Source organism: Mustela nivalis (assembly GCF_964662115.1).
Source record: "Mustela nivalis genome assembly, chromosome: 1".
Lineage (NCBI taxonomy): Eukaryota > Metazoa > Chordata > Mammalia > Carnivora > Mustelidae > Mustela > Mustela nivalis.
This window is the reverse complement of record NC_139020.1, coordinates 195,713,133-195,734,246: the sequence shown is the minus strand read 5'-3', so window position 1 is coordinate 195,734,246 and position 21,114 is coordinate 195,713,133. Positions and strand designations below refer to the sequence as shown.

The window sequence follows — 21,114 nt, the reverse complement described above, 5'->3', positions numbered from 1 at the left end:
GGAGGAGACTGTCGTCTCCTCTTCATTGTAGGAGGAAAGCAGGGCGAGGTGGGTTAAGTGAAAAGGTCAGAGCACGTGGCACTCCCCCGGCAGTACCCCAGTTCCACGACCACAGGCTGATTTTGGAGGCCAGAGCCCAGTCTCTACACATAGCCTGCCTGAGCCCCCGCTGCCCCAAACTGCCCAGCGGGAAGGACAGCTCTCGTGTGCTGTTAACTCTCCCTTGAGGAAACAGTAATGACGGTCACCCAACCAACTATAGCGGTGACCACTCCTCAGCTTTGCCAGCATGTTCCTGCACAACTCCCCAGCTCCGCCAAATCTGTACTGCAGAGCTGCCTTCTTAAGTCAGAACCCAGGACAGACAGATGTGTCCACAGGGGACCAAGCCCAAACACCTCCTCCACTACCCCAGCGTGCTGCTCAGGCACTGACCGATACTCCCTCGGGGGAGGGCAGCAGACCAGGGTTAGACACTGTGACTAAGCTACTTTTCTCCCCCGAGTGCTTTATTTGGGCAGAATGAGTTCCCACCATCCTGGACTCCTCTCTCAGAAGGCCTCTTCTCCACCAGCTGGCTAGAGCTGCAGGGAAAGGGACCACCACTCCTTGGTAAAAGAGAACAGGGAAAGGCCATAAACAAACAAAGACAGACTTGTAGTTTATTTTGTATTTTTTTTAAATAAATACACTTTACATTAAAGAAAAAGGCCTTTGATTTGTAATTTCCACATTGGGGAGAAAGGGAAGAAAAAATTTTTGAAAAACTGAATCACAAAGAAAAAGAGAGGGAGTGAACTTATATCCTCAACTCCACAAAACCAATATCCACAACGACCTTGCTGCCCCCAAACCATGAAGGTGGGTGAATCTAGGCATTTACTCAGCAAATAAGCACTGCCTTCCTCCCCACCTCTGGCACGAAGGAAAATCACTTAACCTGACAGCATGTGAGGCAACAGAACAGGTTAAAAAAATCATATATTATATTTATAATAAAATATTCTTAATCCTTATCAATTTAAGAAACCACGATTTTCCTTTTCATTTAAATACGTATGTAAAAATGCCTCTATATTGTTCTTTAGACATCATTTTCTTCCATAGAAAATGAAGTGCAGGGACAAGAGACCTGGTGGATATAAGTTCACACCCTCAGTTATAAATGCCTGGTGGTTTTTTTTTTGTTGTTTTTTTTTTTTCTTTTCAAATTTTATAAAAAACTATTTCTTGTTCTTTAAGTAAAGAACCTTATACAAAGAAAATATATTGTGAAATAACCCCAGAGACATGTTTTTTTTTTTCCCCTTGAGGAAAGAGCTGTCCGTCCTAGGAGAAGGGGGAAGCAGAATAGGGCCTAACCCCTGTTGTCTTTTTTGTGGTTGTTATTGTTTTAGAAGGACCCTCAGGTTCCCGTGAGGCTCTCTAAGCCATAATCCTCTGAATGCAGGGCATGCAGTTCCTTAAAAGCCAGCCCTGGGAGATAAAGGGAAAGGAAGGTGTTCTCAATTCATCTGACTCAGTTTCTCGCCTGTCAAGAATGTCTTCCACATGGTGAATGGCTCCTCACTCATTCAGAGATAAGATGATGTCATCTTCCAAATCAGAGTTGTCAGAGCTGTCCGCTGAAAGGTAAGAGGGAGAGACTAGATTATGCACCAGGCTTAGAGGAAGCTTTCCGGAAGGAAGCCCCTACATACACATACATTTAGACCTGAGCAAAGTTAATCACCCGTTTCCAGGAAAAAGAAAACACACCAATTAACTCCTTGGAGCTGGCTCTGGAGAATATACTTGTTGGCAACAGTGGGCATGCCTGGGACCTGTTGCTCCTGCACCTTTCACAGGGCCTGGATGCAATGCTCTCTTCCTTCTAGAGGTTCTTCCTAATTAGGGGGCGCTGAAGGGACAGGGCTGAGGGAGAAACGAGTGAACCTCCGCAGCCCTTCGGCCTCACGCCCTTCACATCCTTCCGGGGCGGGCGCACAGGCCTGCCTGGCCCCCTGCATGCATGCATGCGCGCAAGCGCGTGCACACACACACACACACACACAGCCACTAAAAAGGCAGGCTGAGCCCAAGTAAGAATGAGATTTCTTTTAAATTCCTCAACAACACTCTTATCAGAAGACCTCATAAAGGCAGAGACTGTCAACCCAGGATTTATGCCTTTGAATATAATCAGTGGGGAACAAGTTCCCAAAAAGGAAGAGGCCAGCGTGTGGCAATAACAGAGGACAAGTACCCAGAAACTTGAGGCTGGAGGCCAGCAGGGAGCAGCCAGGACATCCTAGAAGGTGGCACCATGTCTCCTGCACAGGAGAAGCCCTCTGCTGGACCATCTGCCTTCTCAGGCAGTGAATAGACCACATTAAGTAACACCTCTGGAAGGATCCATTGAGGAGTGAAACTAGGCAAAGGAAACTTCAAAATGAGGTACACTATGTCTGGCTAATCAAAACTGGAGAGAAACATGGTTACCTAGCTCCTAAGGATGCTGGTATTTGCCAAGCAAAGATAAGGGAAAGGCCTTGGTGCCCCCTTTTGAGGACAGCTCAGGAAGCTGCGAAACCATAAGGTCTCCAAGGAAGTGGGCAGACAGACTGAGCCCCCAGGCTGTGTGTGGGTCTCCCATCAGAGGGACACCAGTGGTTCCACAGCACTCCCCATATCCCCTTCACGAAGAAAACTGCAGTGGATAAAAGAAAATCAACGACCACATGGCTGGGATACAAGAAAGTCTTGAATGTAAACAAAAAAGAGAGGTCTGGAAAAAGTGCTTCTGGGTGTAAAAGGGCGCAAGCTCAGCCTGACTACTGGCGAGAAGTGGGGAGAAGGAACACCTGACAAGCTGAGCTGAACAGCGTCGTCAACATCGTTGCTGCAAGACCTCCAGAAGGAACTGCCAACAGGGAAAGGGAGGGTCTGGCCCCCCCCAAAGCTGAGCCCGGTGCGGTGTCCTGGGCCATGGCAAACCTCCAGAGACTCCCCCAGTGCTCCCACAATCTGAGATTCACAATGCACACCACTGGCCTGAGACCTGGCCACCAGCTGTGCAGCGGCTAAGAGTCTTAACTCTGCATCACATGTACGGAGTATCAATGCCACTGGAAGAGGACAGGGACACAATCTTTACATAAGCAACTATCAGGTGCAGTGTTTGAGAAAACTTTCAGGGCCTGGGCACAGACTCCCACTTGGTGGTCACAGGGCTCCTCTCTCTCTACCTTCCTCAGCCTTTCTGCATCCTCAAGTGTTGAAGAGACCGGATCCCAGACTCTGGTCAGGACCTCTCCTGAAAGGCCCTTGAGGCAAAGGCAACAACCAATCCCTACAATGTTTAACCTGCTGCTCTGTAACATCCAGGCTTTGGGAACGGTAGAACTGACTGGAACAGAGAACACACAAAAGACCTCAGGGTCAAGGTGTTTTCTCTTCCTAGAGCTGCGATTCTGCATCTGCAACCAATCACTGGGTCTCTCTGGGATCCGGGGCCTTGCACAGTTACGGGGTGGCACAGAGATGTGGTTTTCTATAGTCTCAGTCTCACATCCTAAAAGGCTCCATAAACTCAGAAAGGTTAAGAGCTAATGGCCTAGATGATTAATGAAGCAAAATATCAGCAAACCAAGGGTACAGAGAATTTCCCTCTGCCTACTCTGATGTAAGCCCCTGGAGGCTGCTCTCAAACACCAGTGCAGGACATGCTATTCGTGCCACCTCTGCATCACCACCTCAGTTCTAGAGCCCAAGCTGAAAAGTCCTCAAGTTGTCAACTATTAGGGCATTTTCACATCATAAATATTCCTACCACAATAAAGGCATATCCTCATTGCTAATGAATTACGGTTTTTCCAGTACCTCTTAGGCCTTAAAGAAGGAATTTCCTGAACAGTTAAAGGAGGCAGTAATTTTACAGGCCAAATACAAATTTAGTGGCTTGATATTCAAATTAAGAATAAAAAAGTTGGTGCTACTCTCATACCAGGCAAACCAGCACCAGTAGCTCTCCCGGCCTACCTTGCTACTTGGAAGGAAACAGAACTTGTACCCCACGTGGCCCTACTCACAGATGACAAAAAGGGTCAGTAAAAACTGCCCCTTTACTCGTGATACTGTCATATGTGGCCTTGCCCTTAATCCCTCTGCCCTGGCTCTCTGACCACGGCTAGGACAAGGCAAGTCCTCCCCACTGAATCACCTCAACCCCCAAGTGTGGAAGCTGGTAAGCAGCGCATGAACAGACAGAAGGCAGAGCCTGCACAGAGCTTCCTCAGTACACAACTTTGGCAAGAGGACTTATTTAAGAAAAGTCTCCCCTAAGACATCCTGCCTTCAATTTGAGGGCTACAAGCACATACACGATTTATCCCGAAGAAAATGCATTTGGGTCACTATGGAACAGAATGTTTTACACAAAGGCTTAAAGAAGTACTGTCGCCCACCCTCTGATACCACACACATGTGTGCACATACTCCTCCTCCTACCACCAAACACCAGTGATTATAAAAACCAAGCTCTACAATGAAGAGGCTTGGCATAAGGTGGGCCTAGGCCAGCACAAAGAAATCCTGTAAATGTTCTATATCAATGTTCTATATCAAATATGCTATTCCATATGGTAACCACACACGGCTACCAAATATGTCAAATGTGGACATGAAATAAGGACATGAATTTTTAATGTAAATAATAATGGCCACATGCAGTTACTGGCTACCATGTTAGGCATCATACCTGCCCCAGGTGCGAGCACACTGGCCTGGTTAGCTATATGAAAATGGCTGGGTATCACAGGGATTACTCCCCAGTTAGGGCAGCACAAGAACCAGGACCACAGCAAGCACACGTCTGTCAACAGTGACATACATCTGTGATGCTGCCAGACAGATCCTCTTGAAGTGGGCAGAATGTAACTGCAGAGCTAGAAGACTCTTAGAACTAGTAGCTGGTTTATTCAGGATTCGTTAGCACAGTCAGGAGAAAACCTGACCTCAGAAACCTGTCCTAAAGGGAAATTATCAGAAAAATTAGAGCTTGTACTTCATAATTTAGAGGAAGCAAGGATGACAAAACAAGCCAAAGAGAAACGTTTGTCACCTGGCCTTTAAGAGGCCTCAGGCAAAAACACAGGAAAAGACTCCTCCACAAGAGGGCTTTTACTTTGTAACTTTAGAAAGGAGCAGGCACAGCACCCTGTAAGCAGCTGCCCATTCCAGCTCTGCCCCTCAGGAAAAACTACTTTTGGCCTTCCATTCTAAGGCTAATCCTCTAAAACAGGAGTCAACAAACTGCGGCCCATGGGCCAAACCAAGCCTACCACGCATTCTTGTAAGTAAAGTTTTACTTCTAAGACACAGCCATGATCACTAACTTACACCTGGTCTCTGGCTGCTTTGACATCGTAACAGCAGAGCTGAGGCTTAAAGGCTTACAAGAGACACATATGGCCCACAAAGCGTAAAATATTTAACTGTCCAACCTTTACAGAAAAAGTTTGCAAACCTCTATTTTAAAGATGAGATAACAGCCTTTTAGCAACACAGTCTGGTGAGAGAGCGGAGGATCAGAGATGTGAAACTGCTTTTTCTCAAGGGGCCAGAGTGGTGAACCTACAGATGGGCTGAGGAAGGTGGAGAGAGGAGCCCTGTGACAACCAAGTGGGGCTTGCCTGCTGGGAGAGTATAGGGAAGGGACCTTCCCCTGGGTGCCAAGACTCAGCCTCAGGGTCGGCCCTAGACTTACTGTCCCCCAGGATCAGTTCCACTTCCTCGTCTGCATCAGAGTCTTCATCCTCCCCATCCTCTCCCTCCTCTAGAAGGTTTGCTAGCTCCTCATCAGAGGGAGAAAAGTCATTGTCCCCATCCTCCCCTGCGTTCTCGTTGTTGTCATCCTCCTCCAACTCCGCCTCCAGCAACTGGTCAGTGTCAAGCTCATCTAGGTCATCAGTGTCGTCATCATCTTCATCATCATCTTCTTCCTCCTGTTCTTCCTCTTCCTGGTAAGAGAGCATGAGGTCCATTAGGAAAAAACACAGAGACCTAACCCATGTGGGCCACACGGGCAGTCTTTCCCTTCTTCCCAAAGGACTGGGGAGAAACTGTCAGTAAAGAGTGATAATCTAGGTGATCTAATGAAGATCGAGACAGACACAGGTTCCTCAAGATACTCAAAGCACATCTTAGACAAGGATTACTGGTCACTCCACAAAGGCATTACTGGTCACACAGTCCTTATCCAAGAAAACACAAAATTCATTGACAGATGTCTCAGCCATCAATATTTTAGATTCCTAAATAACTAATAAAACCAAGGGAGCTCTTCTCGCTTCTCCTGTATCAACCAAGCCAAGTGAAATCAGTTGGGCCACTGGAACATAAAAGCAATGCTTTAACAAGACAGAGGAAGCACACAGCTGCTGAGTTAGCTCCAAAGCCCTTCAAGGTCTTGCCCTTCATCTTATAACCAAGGAAGTGAGTAAATCTCTAACAGCCCTATCATAAGTATCCAATGATCTAAATGTCCAACAAAACTGACTGTGTAATACAGAACCTAACAGGTATCTACAATTTCTATTACAAGCCACACACACGAAAACACACACAAAGTATGCTAGAGAAACCGTCCTTCCCTCCATTCTTAAGAGATCTTTCCAAAATCAGGAAAACTACCAAAAAAACCTAATGAAATATATTACTGGCTCTGGGTACCCTGGGCTTTGAAAGGGTACACCCTAGCCTCTGCCACAAATTTCAACTTTGCACTAGAATCCAAATTATGTTCTTTCCTGTTGAAAGGAAATAAAGACCCCTGTTTTGATAAGGATAACAGATGTTCCCAAGTAAATATGACCATCATTCACTTTTCCTTCTGCTTGAACACCAAGTGCCAACCTTGCGAGTAGCAAAAGTATTCTAATTCCTGCAATAATAAAATATAAAATTCATTTAAAACATCAGCCTAATGAAAGTTAAGAAAAAACAAGCCCAACGTATACAGAAAAAAAAAAAAATAGCGTAAAATACATTTTTAAGTGTTGCTGCATGCCAATCAAATAAAACCTAAAATTTTGTCCTTATTTGGCCACTAGTGTTCATCAGCTATAATATAAAGTACACTCATATTTATTAGAGTAGCCATGCCTTTATGGACTTTTGATAATTTTGGAACCACCCCTTAGAGACTTTTTGATATGCTGTTTGACTTAAGACTTTTAACAATTTCCAGCAGCTACATGGGAAAGACTAACCCCTTTACTCAGTAAACCTAAGACTTGTACAGAAGTGTCTGGGGTCTAGACCACAGCTTGCACATGCTTGAATATGAAAATACATATGATGCCTGAGACCACTGTTCTACAGCCTAGGCCACATTATCTCCTCCATACAGATGGCTACTAAGTATTCACTTACTGGAAAGGCGTTACCAGTGCTTAGAGGCAGTAATGACAAACTGAGACACAGACATGCTCCTTAACCCCTACAAGCTTATCAGCTCACACAAATATTGGAAAAAGGGAGAAGGGTCAAGATTCAGGGAAAAATCCAAAGTGCTTACCAGATTACAATTTTTGCCTCTTTATTCCAGGCATATTTTCATGGCCTTGACCAAAATTAGTTCTAATCCATTAATAAAGTACCACAGTTAAAAACGAGTACATTAAAGAAAAAAGTATCCAAAGCCCTGTGTTTCTTAAGCCTCTATGGGACAATATAATTATTCATTTCGAATTTAAGATAACTTTTTTATTTTTAGTTTTGATCCTAAAATACATAGTTACTGATTACACATATGGCATTATTTAAAGAGTGGGACAGGAGAAAATGCCCAGGCTTTGGGATCAAACACACCTGGGTAAGAATCCTAGCTCTGCCAATTACATGGCATGAGAACCTGGGCAATTAACATAAATTTTCAATGTCCCATAACTTTTAAAGGTCCACAGTTGTGTAGGTATGTAACAGGTTACGTGGTCCAAACAGACATCTCTTAGCCAACAGATTTAGGAAAACCATTCTTTTTCATTTCTAAAAACACCAAAGCCTACCTGATCCAGGAGAAATGCAAAGAAGGTCCTAAATCAAAAGAAATCCTAGAAAAATACGTCAATCAGGGTCTGAGCTCTGAACTACAGAAAACGTTCCAAATTCTTCCAGAAGACTACGAATTCAAAACCTTTACTTAATTTTGTAGTAGAAGAAATAGTTTATATATATTCATCCTAGAAGACCATGAGAATTTATGTGACCATGACAAGGTAAGGGACATGAGTAGAAGGGGAGGCTCTACCTGAATCTCAAGTAAAATAAATCACTCCATCATTTAAACTCTATGGTTAATGATCAATACTGGTTTAACATGTATTTTGTTACACATGGATATGGCCATAAACTTACTTTCTAAATTTTAAATCTGAAACCTGAATCATGAAACGCACTCACAAGATCTGTCCAAAATACTGTACAATCTGGGGCACCTGGGTGGCTCAGTCAGTTGGGCATCTGCCTTCAGCTCAGGTCATGATCTCAGGGTCCTGGGATTAAGCTCCCCATTGGGCTCCTGCTCAGTGGGGATTCTGCTTCTCTCTCTCTCTCTGTCCCTCCCTCCTGTAGTGCTCTCTCTCTCAGATTTAAAGAAAAAAAAAAAAAAACTTGAAAGAAAGAAAAAAGGAGAAAGAGGGAGGGAGGGAAAACAAAATACTGTAGGATCTAATTCTGTAGCTGAACTCAGAAGAGAGTCTAGGAAGTAATTTTAGGAGGATTCTTTGCTGGTTTAAGTACCTGATTGGCAACATGAACCCCTTCCTTTCATATCTAAAGATTTAAAAAGTGGTCAAACAGTGGTTTAAAAAAAAAACAAACTAGAAATGATTACCTAATGAAAAAAAAAATCTTGCTAAAATCCAGAATCCTCTCAAACAACATTTTTTTTTTAAGATTTTATTTATTTATTTGACAGAGAGAGATCACAAGTAGACAGAGAGGCAGGCAGAGAGAGAGAGGAGGAAGCGGGCTCCCCGCTGAGCAGAGAGCCCGATGCGGGCCTTGATCCCAGGACCCTGAGATCATGACCTGAGCCGAAGGCAGCGGCTTAACCCACTGAGCCACCCAGGCGCCCCTCTCAAACAACATTTAAATAAGGTTTTAGATCTAGGAATATAATGGGGTTTTAAAAAATTCTCTAAGAATTTAAGGCCTTGGAAACAGAATTAGAGGAACGCAGGGCCAGGATGTTTTGAACTTCTAATGAATTCTCCTATAGGAAGAATACCAAAACTCTTCCCAATTCCACTGCTAAGCCAATTTCATGGTTGTCCAAAGCCCCAAAGCCCTGCAGATTAACCAACCCATTCCCCTCCTATCCAGAGAAGTCAACTGGCACGAGCTCCGACAGCTGCCCTCTGGTCCCATCTCCACATCTAAACCTTACTTAACCCAGGTCTGAGTAGGAAGCCAACCTTCCACTCATGCTCTGCGCCACAGTCCTCTCCGGATGTTACTACCTCAGCCACCCACCACACCTCCCACACACCCACCTTCACCCTTCTCCCCACTGGCTTCTCCTCTTCTCTGAGGAGGGCCAGGCTGCCATAACCTAAGCACTTCCCATCCACACAGGCTCCACACTGCTTCCACCCAAACCCTATTCCCCACCTCCAGGGACCCACCACCACTTGCTCACTCAATCCCTCACTCTCTCTTCTCCCAACACTGGACAGTCCGGCTTTTGCCCACAGCACTCCACAGGGCAGCAATTAACAGTGTTTGCTCCAGAGCCAGGATGCTGCCACTGAACTCTACTGATACAATAACTGACTTAGGGATGATTTCCTTCGCCTCATAGGGTTGTTGTTAGCATTTAAAGGGGGGAAAATGTGCATGCATGTATGTAAATAATCTCTTTGGAAAGTAGCTAGCATACACGAAGTGTTCAACAAAAGTTTGCTGCTCCTGTTACAAGAACTGCAACCTTCCTAAAGGAACAGGCAGGCCTGGAGGCCAACCAGGGGGCTTCTCTCTGGTGACAACAATCCTGGCCTCCACAGGGGCTCATCTGTACCTGGTCTCTTGCGGATCTCCTTTGCACAGAGGTTCCTACAACTTTAATTTCTGCCTTCATAATTTCCACTAATTCCTGAATCTTTGAACTCTCAGACGGCTCCACCCATTTGTACCACAGAAACTTAAAATCTCTTAATTCTAAAACTGAACTCAAAGCACCATTAAAGCCAGCAACTTCTATACTTCTCCCAGTTACCAGGTGAAAATCTCACATATCTTTCACTTCTCCTACTCCAGTGGCTTCACAGCCAGTTCACTACTGTTTCCCAGAAATGTAAGGTCCCCAGGACTCCCTCCTGTCCACTCCCGTTACCCTCACGAATGCTCCCTCCTCACGCACTTTCTCCCTTTCTCTTCCTCGTCTCCAGTCTCTCCAGCTCTCTATGGTCTTATCCATTTCCAGATCCAAAACCCCAGGAGCTCCATCAACATGGCCCTTATTCCAGAAATACAGCAGAAGCACTATTTACTGATCTAATGCCAACTTCCGTGAAACTCAATTTCTTGTTAAAGAGGTGATTTAATTCAATCAGTGGCTCCTTCTCAGATGTGATCATCAGAAGCACCTGGGAAAAAGTTTTCCAAAATATTCCTAAACCTCACCCAGGGTCCAGGCTGACAGAACCAGCCTTTCTAAGTGAAGCTCACCCAGGTGAATTTCAGAAAGTTTGCCCAGGAACTGTGAAGGCAACCCTAATGAAGATGTCCTCTGAGTACCTTCTGGTTCTAAAGTTCTCCTTTTCTGTAATATACCCTAGCCACAGACTCCCAGTGACAGAACCAAAAAGCTGATTCCAGGTAATCCACTGACCTTCTCTGCTACATCCAACTGTCTTGTTCTCTAGGACTTAAATAATTTGATTTTTTTTAATTAGTGCATTTGTTTCTAGACCATTCAAAATTCTTCTTGAATACATGTCTCATTTTCAAGAGAAATAGTTTCTAGCTTGTATTATCTTCAAAAATACAACCAACCTCTTAGAAAAACAAACCTCTGGTCATGCTTTAAGAACTGTTAATCTAAAAACTATGATAGCTTTATAAAAATGTAATTAAAACCTGAGTCTAAGGGCACCTGGATGGCTCCGTCAGTTGAGCGTCTGCCCTCAGCTCAGGTCATGATCCCAAGGTCCTGAGTTCAAGCCCCACACAAGGCTCCCTGCTTGGTGGAGGGCCTGCTTCTCCCTCTTCCTCTGCCTGCTGCCCCCCCCCCCATTTGTGCTCTCTCTCTCTCTCAAGTAAATAAATATTTTAAATAAATAATAAAAACCAAGCATACTCCCTTGACAATTCATTCAACATGTCATATTTTATAAAAGGTAAACTCCTGCTTCTCCTTCTGACACTTGTTCCTGGTGTTAGCAATCAGTAAAAGCTCATTTCAGAGTCATAAACACTTGTATTTTTCTCCTCACAGACAGAATCTAACTCAGAGATACTTTAAAAATTTAGCAGGGGAAGGGGAGGGCGCCTGGATGGCTCTGTGGGTTAAGCCTCTGCCTTATGATCTCAGGGTCCTGGGATCAAGCCCTGCGTCAGGCTCTCTGCTCAGCGGGGAGCCTGTTTTTCCTCTCTCTCTGCCTGCCTCTCTGCCTACTTGTGATCTCTCTCTCTCTCCTCTGTCAAATAAATAAATAAAATCTTTTTTTTAAAAAGTTAAAAAAAAAATTTAGAGGGGAGAAGACGACCTTTCAGGAATCAATGTCCAGGCTTACAGGAGGTGTGTAATCAGTAAAGATTCTTACCATCCACTTCTAGGGAGTGGAGAACACACAGGAAGCACAGCAGACAGTGTGTCCCAAATTCCAAAATGGAGTGGAGAAAAGAGAGCATTATTCTCTTGTTTTTGCTTTTTTAATTTAAGGTTAACTATAATTAGCTGAAATGTACTGAAATGTACTGCCTTTTCAAAATCTATGAACAATGATCAAATTAACTAATCTTTGGTTTTATAATTTTCCTACAAATACCAAAATTCCAATGGATAATATGAGCTTTGATAAGTGACTGGCTTATCTCTGCTTTCATCAAACACCTGAAGGCTGGAAAACTAGCAAACTTAGGAACCAAATATTTATGGATGTCAAATACATCATATAGGTCTTCATTCAACAATATGTTGATTCCATTCATCCCTTCTTATTAATCTCCAAACTTACTGAAACATAAACAAACTTACTGAATGGTTGTAAAAGACAACCATTTCTGGGGTATGTAAATTATATCTCAATAAAGCTTTCTAAATAAATATATATTTATATAGGCACTTTATACTGGACCATTTCATCAGGTGGCAGCTGACCATTCATACTTCTAATTTTATTTTGCTAAGGTGAAAAGGCAAATTCAAAGGTGTCAGTCACAGGTGGTAGCATCCCTGAGCCATATAAGTCATACCTGGGATATCTGAGAAGACCTGAGAGCAGATATCTAGACTAGGACAAAATTTGAATGGCAAATGACTTGTAAGAAAATTAAATCTCTAATTTTAAAATTAGGTGAAGCACACAAAGGAAAGTAAGTTAAAAATAAAATCAAGCTGGCACAGGGAAGAGAGAAATCTAATGGAGATAGTAAATATTGCAAACACTACTGCAAGGTTCCAGGAGGATGTGTGAATCAACAGAAATCAGAATACAAAGGAAATGTGCTTAGACAGATATGGTATATCCCACTAATACACCTCTAAATCAAAATCAAAATGCCAAGGGCTTAAGAGTAAAACCAGTTCTCTAAGGAGATCCTTTAAATATGAAATGCACCAGATAATCCCTAAGTACAGTGGTGTCAGTATGTAATGAAAAAAGCCTTAAAATCCAGAAGCAATGCTAACTTACCTACATTGCCTACAAAGACACCTAGTTCCCTCCCAGCTAGAAGCTTTTAGGTTCTTCCATGGACTGGGTCCTAGGACCACTCGTTAGGGCTCTCTTGAGCCCGCCCCTCTCGACTTCGGCTGTCCATGACAAGAAAGTCACTGTTTTTCCTTCTTGCACCACAAATATAGAAGTCCTAACAAATACTGTACCCATGCCCCTTTCTAATCTCTGTTTAACCTCTCCAAAAGGCAAGGTAAACAGAAGCACAAGAGAAGAATCAAGAAGTCCTTTCTCTTAAGTTGTTCCTTTATGGTTGTCTCCTGCTTCCATAGCCAGTCATGAGAAAATTCACCTCTCATCACTTCATGTCTTCAAGAAGAATGAGGCTGACCCCAAGAACAGCAGCCCTCCAGATCCCAAGGTGTCTAGGGCAATGCCAGATTCTCTTTTTCTGATCTCCTCCTCAAAGACAATGGGTACGACATGGACTGGACCACAGGTCACAGTCTCAAGACTATTATTTCCACTCCCTTATAAACTGCAAGGATATAGGAGGGTAGGAATAATGGTGCTGATAATTAACTTAAACCCAATTCTTGTTTCAGATTTACAGTACAACATGTAACATCCAAGAAGCCTGAGACAACTGATAGGTGGTAATGATCTACAAGTGACAAGGGTAGCAATGAATGAAGCCAGAGGACAAGATGGTCTGTACCACTGTAATATACTGACAAACAGTTCAACAACATCATCTCCTATATCTGTTCAAGGATAAAGTACATCATGTTTCATGACAGCTATAGTGGAAAAGAGTGTGCATTAAGGGAGTGGAGTGACTAAGGTAACGAAAGGCCACAAGAATAAAAGAACAGACACTATTAAGAAACCAAACCAGGGCAACCACGTGACATTTGGAGGATCTAATACCATTTACAAGCTCTGCTACCAAGAAACACTACGAACATGTACAAGTTAAACAGTACAGCACTCAAGAAAATAGGAAGATCCATGTCACGAATAAACCAAAGATCTCAAAGAGAACCTGGGTGGCTCAGTTGGTTGTGTCCAACTCTTGATCTCAGCTCAGGACTTGAACTCAGAGTTTTGAGTTCAAGCCCCACACTGGGCTCCACGCTAGGTGTGGAGCCTAGTTAAAACAAAAATTCTCAAGTATCCTTCTGCAGAACTCTCCCTTTTACCCATATCTCAGAACTCACATGAGCTTTAAACAATACAAGCTCCTCTCACCCATGAACCAAAGAGATCACGGAGGACCCTCTAAGCCGTGCACTGGAAAGCATTAACAACAACCCCCTTCCACACTAGGGAACGCCTAGAATCACGGGGTGAAGTGTTTTGTTGGGGGTTTTTTTGGGGGGGTTAGGGGTGTTAAGATTTTATTTATTTATTTGACAGAATACAAGCAGGTGGAGCAGCAGGCAGAGGGAGAGGGAGAAGCACAGTCCCCATGGAGTGGGGAGCCTAATGTGGGGCTCAATCCCAGGATGCTGCGATCATAACCTGAGCCAAAGGCAGACACTTAACTGACTGAGCCACCCAGGTACCCCAGGTGAAGTGGTTTTGAACTCTAGAGCCTAACTGTCCTTTTGAATAAATATAGCATTCAAAAACCCATGGTACTCCTTCTACTACTCTTTTTAGATTTGACAGAGTGGGGTCACTGGGACACCAGTGCCCCCAAAACTGGAGACACCAACAAGAAAATGCAGAAAACGGTAACTAGTCAGAGCATAAACCCAAAAGGATAAACCTCCATAGGTACCAGTGCCAAGGTTGGGAAACCTAAACTATAAACTCACAAATTGCTAGACACAATTCTGAGGATAAATCTTGAGAGAGAAAAACTCCTCGGGGACCCAGTCATCAGGAAGGAAAACACACAACTCCAGTCCACTCTAGCCACCCTGTCCCGCTAAAAGGGGATGGAAAAAACTCAAAACCATGTGTGAAGTTCATAGTACAGAGGTACAGACTCACTAAAACACTTCCCTTCTCCCACACCTTGCCACCACATTACTAAAGGCCAACTGACAGTTCTTTTTATCCAGCAAATCATATCCAGCTATCAAGAAAAAAATTACAGGCGCCTGTCTGGCTTAGTCATAGGAGCACATGACTCTTGATCTCTGGGTTGTGAGTTTGAACCCCAGTCTTCATACACACACTGGGTGTAGAGATTGCTTAAAAATAAAATCTTAGGGAAAAAAAAATTACAAGACCTACAAAAGGGAAAAACACATAGTCTGAAGAGACAGAGCAAGCAATGGACCCAGCCCTAGATATGGCAAGAGTTGTTAGACCAGGAATTTAAGACAACCATAATCAAGACGTTAAGGGAGGTCTCTAATGAAAAAAACTGGATAGCATGCAAGAAGAGAAAGGCAACAGGAACAGAGACATGGAAATCTGAAGAAAGAACCAAAAAGAAATACAATCAATTAAAAACACTGCGACAGGGGTGCCTGGGTGGCTCAGTGGGTTAAAGCCTCTGCCTTCAGCTCAGGTCATGATCCCAGGGTCCTGGGATTGAGCCCCACATCGGGCTCTCTGCTCAGCAGGGAGCCTGCTTCCCACCCACCCCTCACCTGCTGCCCCTGCCTGCCTCTCTGTAATCTCTGTCAAATAAATAAATAAAATCTTAAAAAAACAACAAAAAAACAAACAACCACTGTGACAGAATTGAAGAATGGCTTTGATGGGCTTTATTAGTAGATTGTACATAGCTAAGAAAAGAATCTCAGAGTGTGAGGATATCTCAAAAGACACCACCAGAACTGAAAAGCAGAGAGAACAAAGACTGAAAAACAGAACAAATATCCAAGAACTGTGGGATGAGTACAAAAAGTGTAACACACTCATAACAGGAATTCTAGAAGGAAGAGAAAAAAAGAACGGAAGACATATTTGGGGGCAACTTGGTGGCTCAGTCAATTAAGCCTCAGAGTCCTGATACTAGCTAGGTCATGATCTCAGGGTTGTTGGACCAATCCTCACGCTGAGCTCCACACTGGGCCATGGAGCCCGGTTAAGATTCTCTCTGTCTGGGGCACCTGGTTGGCTCAGTGGGTTAAGCCTCAGTCATGATCAGGTCATGATCTCGGGGTCCTGGGATCGAGCCCCACATTGGGCTCTCTGCTTAGCAGGGAGCCTGCTTCCCCCACCCCTCTCTGCCTGCCTCTCTGCCTACTTGTGACCTCTCTGTCAAATAAATAAATAAATCTTTAAAAAAAAAAAAAAAGATTCTCTCTCCCTCTCTCTTCCCCCCCCCCAAAAGAAGAAGAAGAAGAGAAAGAAAAAGAAGGAGGAGGAGAAAAAGAAATATTTGAATCAATGATGACTGAAAATTTTGTCAAAATTAAAGTCACACCACACCACAGATCCAGGAAGCTCTAAGAACACTGAGTAAGTTAAATGCCCCCCAAAATAACCTACACATAGGTACATCATTTTCAAACTACAGAAAATCAAAGATTAAAAAAAAAAATCCTTATGCAGCCAGAGGGGGAAAAGACCTTACCTACAGAGGTACCACACATTTCCTCAGAAACAATGCAAGCAAGGAGAGAGGGAAGTGAAATACTTAAAATGTTGAGAGACAAAAACCACCAACCTAGAATTTCATAATCTTATCCTATGAAAGTATCCTTCAAAAGTGGAGAAATCAACTCTTCTTCAGACAAACAAAAATTGAGGGCATTTGTTGCCAATGGACCTATCTTGCAAGAAATGTTAAAAGAAATTCTTCAGAGGGAAGGATAATGATCAAGGTCAGAAACTCCAATCTACATAAAAGAAGAGCAGTGGAGAAGGAAAAAGTAAAGGTCGAATAAACATTTTATTTTTCTTCTTTTTTAAGAATTTATTTGTTTATTTATTTAGAGAGGAAAGAGCAAGTGTGGGTGTAAGCAGAAGGGAGGGGCAAAAGGGAAAGGGAGCAGTAGACTCTGCTGAGCAGGGAGCCGGACTCAGGCTCAATCCCAGGACCCTAAGATCAGGACCTGAGCCAACAGCAGATGCTTAACCAACTGACCCCCCAGGCGCCCCTATTTTTCTTAATGGATCTTTGTACAAGATAATAACAGTTTATCCAAAATAACACCAATAACGTGTGATTATATAAGATTGTGTGTGTGTGTGTGTGTGTGTGTGTGTGTGTGTGTATACACACACACATATGCTTATGTATGCTTATACATAAATATAATGAAGGGCAGCAATAAAACAAAGGAAAGGAGAGAAAAATTAGGATTATTCTATCTTAAGGTACTTGTACTACCAAAAGAGGTAGTGTCATCTGAAAGTGGACTTGGATTACATGTAAAGGTATATATATAGCAACCTCTAGGAGAACCACTAAAAAAAGTATAACTAATATGCTAACAAAGAAAAGAGCTGAAACCTAGAAAAATGCTCAATTAAAACCACAAAACATTATCCATGTGGATCAAGAAGCAAGACGCAGAGGCGCTTGGGTGGCTCAGTGGGTTAAAGCCTCTGCCTTCGGCTCAGGTCATGATCTCAGGGTCCTTGGGATCGAGCCCCACATCGGGCTCTCTGCTCAGCAAGGAGCCTGCTTCCTCCTCTCTCTCTGCCTGCCTCTCCACCTACTGGTGATCTCTGTCAAATAAATAAATAAATTGTTAAAAAAAAAAAAAAAGAAACAAGAAACAAGACCCAACCAACTACATGTTGTGCACTAGAAACCCACTTTAAATAAAAACACACATACATTTCAAAAATAAATGCATGGAGAAAGAGATACCATGCTAACATGAATTTAAAAAGCCAAGATAACTATATTATTTTCAGACAAAGCACACTTCAGACCAAGGAAAGTTATCAGGAATAAAGAAGGGCATTATATGATGATAAAGGAGTCAATTTTCCAAGGAAACATAACAATCCTTAACATATACATGCCTAATACAGAGCATCAAAATACAGGAGGAAAAAAAAAAAAAAAACAGGAGGCAAAAACTGACAGAACAGATGAATCCATTTACTGTAACTGGAGACTTTAATACCCCTCTATCAGAAAAGAAAAGATACAGGAACTGCCTAAGTGGCTCAGTGGCTTAAGCATCCGACTCTTGATTTCAGCTCAAGTCATGATCTTGGGGGTCCTAGGATTGAGCCCCACATCAGGCTCTAAGCTTAGCACAGTGTCTGCTTGTCATTCTCCCTCTGCTCCTCCCCCCAAGCTTGGGCACTTGAGCTCTCTTTCTCTCACTCAAATAAATAAATAAAATCTTAAAAAAAGAGAGAGAGAGAGAGATGGAAAGATACAGCAGGAATAAAATCAGTTAGGACGTGGCTGAAGTGATCAAACCACCTATCAACTGAATATAATGGACGTACATTGACTACTTTGTCCAACAACTCAATACACATTCTTCTCAAACTCACATGAAATATTCACCAAGATAGACACATTCTGGGCCATGAAGCACACCTTAACAAATTTAAAATAGAAATCATATAATATTTGCTCTCAGACTACAATGGCATTAAACTAAAAATTATAACAGAAGTATAGTTAGCAAACCCCAAATACTTGGAGATTAAAAAACACACTTCTGAATAGCATGAGTCAAAGAAATCTCAAAAAATGCTTTGAACTAAATGAAAATGAACACACACTTACAAAATCTGTGGGGTGCAGGGTAACTAGTGCATAGAGGGAAAATTACAGTACTGAATGCATATTATTAGACAAGAATAGCTTGTCTAAGCTAAGCTTCCACCTTAGAACACTAGAAATAGAAGAGCAAATCAAATCCAAAGCAAGCAGAAGAGAAGAAGAGAAATCAAGAGTAGATATCAATGAAATTGAAAACAGGAAATTAATAGAGAAATCAATGCAGTCAAAGCTGGTTCTTTAAAAAGATTGATAAAATTAGGAGCAACTGGGGGGCTCAGGTCATGATCCCAAGGTCCTGGGATGGAGCCCCGTGTCAGGCTCCCTGCTCAGTGCAGATCCTGCTTCTCCCTCTCCCTCTGCCCCTCCCCTGCTCAAGCTCTCTGTTGCTCTCTCTCAAATAAATAAATAAAATGTTAAAAAAAAAAAAAAAAAAAGACGAGGGACGGCTGGGTGGCTCAGTTGGTTAAGCAGCTGCCTTCGGCTCAGGTCATGATCCCAGCGTCCTGGGATCGAGTCCCACATCGGGCTCCTTGCTCCGCAGGGAGCCTGCTTCTCCCTCTGACTCTGCCTTCCACTCTGTCTGCCTGTGCTCGCTCTCACTCTCTCTCTCTCTCTCTCTTACAAATAAATAAATAAAATCTTAAAAAAAAAAAAAAAGACGATAAAATTGGTAAGCCTCTAACCAGGCTAAGAAAAAACGAGGACACAAATTACTAACATCAGAAATGAAAGAGAGGACACATCAGTATACACCCCATGGACAATAAAAAGGTAAAAGAATTCTGGGGCACCTGGTGGCTCAGTCAGTTGAGCTCAGCTCAGGTCATGATCTCAGGGTCATGGAACCAAGCTCCACATTGGGCTCCACATTCCAATGCTTCTTCTCCCTGCTTGCACATGAGCACTCTCCCTCTCTCTCAAAAAAAACTAATTAATTAAATCTTTAAATTAAAAAATGATAAAAGAATTCTATGAGGGGTGCCTCGGCGGCTCAGTGGGTTAAAGCCTCTGCCTTCAGCTCGGGTCATGGTCCCAGGGTCCTGGGATTGAGCCCCACATTGGGCTCTCTGCTTAGCGGGGAGTCTGCTTCCCTTCCTCTCTCTCTGCCTGCCTCTCTGCCTACTTGTGAACTCTGTCAAATAAATAAATAAAATCTTAAAACAAACAAACAAAAAGAATTCTATGAACTATATGCCCACAAATTTGATAACCTAGATGAAACAGACCAACTCCTTGAAAGACAGACACCATTTTCCAAAATGCACAGATGATCTGAATAGGTGTTTAGCTATTAAAGAAATTCAATCAATAATTAATAACCTTCCAAAACAGAAAGCACCAGGATCACATGGGTTTACTGATGAATTCTACTAAACATAAAAAAGTGTATCAATTGTCTAAAATCTCTTCTAGAAGACAAAAGCAGATAAAATACTTTCTGATTCATCATATGAGTCCAGCATTATCCTAATACCAACCCCAAAGACATTAAAGTAGTACCCCGCTCCTTATCCAACAGGGATATGTTCCAAGACACCCACCCCCAGTGGATACCTGAAAATAAGGATAGTACCAAATCCTACATATAGGGTTTTTTTTGCTAAATATGCATGCCTATGATAAAGTTTAGTTTATAAATTAGGCACAGTAAGAAATTAGTAACAGGTGAATATGGTTTCTCTTTCAAAATCTGATTGTATTCTTGTGACGATGTAAGATGATAAAATGCCTACATGGTAAGACGCAGTGAGGTGAATGAGGCACTGTGATGCAGGCTATTACTGACCTTCTGACCATACATCAGAAAGAGGATCACCTGTTTCCAAACTGGAGTTAACTGCAACAATGGAAAGTGAAACCACAGAAGATGAAACTACAAATGGGGGGCTGGAAGGGAGGGAGGGGGGACTACTGCATAAGAAATGAAAACTACAGTCCAACCTCTTTCATGAACACAGATGTAAAAATCCTCAATGAAATATTAGCAAATCATATTGCACACTGTATAGAAAGAATTATACACCACAACCAAATAGGATGTATTATAACTATGCAAGGATGGTTCACATTTTAAAATCAATTAATTTAATTCATTACTTCAACAGGTTATAGAAAAAAGATCGCATCAACAGATTCAGAAAAAGACTAACAAAACCCAACACCCATAACTGAAAACTCTGAGTAAAACAGGAATGGAGGGGAGCTTTCTTCAACCAGATAAAGGACTGTTAAGAAATCACAGCTAACACCATACTTAATGGTGAGAAACTGAGAACTTCCCTGCTAAGGTCAGAATCAAGATCACTACTTTTCAACATCATACTGGAAGTCCTAGCTAATACAATAGGTAAGAAGAAGGGGGAAAAGGGTACAGACTAGGAAAGAAGAAATAAAACTGTCAATGTTTGCAGATGATATGACTATGCAGAAAATCCCAAAGAATTGATACTGTAAACTGAATTAAACAATTACAGCAGTGCTGCAGTACACAAAAGTAATTCACAATCTTTCCTGTATAATAGCTTTCCTGCACCCGAGCAATGAACAAGTGGAAACTAAAATTAAAAA

The 21,114-nt window shown here is 42.6% G+C and overlaps 1 protein-coding gene across 4 annotated transcripts in view; it reads right to left on the bottom strand.

Moving 5' to 3' along the window:
- Positions 1–638: 638 nt before the first annotated feature.
- DCAF1 (DDB1 and CUL4 associated factor 1) overlaps positions 639–21,114 on the bottom strand; it is an 82,951-nt gene continuing 62,475 nt past the window's right edge. For all 4 annotated transcript variants that reach the window (XM_082702151.1, XM_082702150.1, XM_082702152.1 and 1 more), the window contains 2 exons: positions 5,747–5,999; positions 639–1,625 (listed from right to left, as the gene is read on the bottom strand). In XM_082702151.1, the coding sequence (XP_082558277.1) occupies positions 1,567–1,625; positions 5,747–5,999 (312 nt within the window). In that variant the 3' untranslated portion in view covers positions 639–1,566. The remainder of the gene's footprint in view (positions 1,626–5,746; positions 6,000–21,114) is intronic.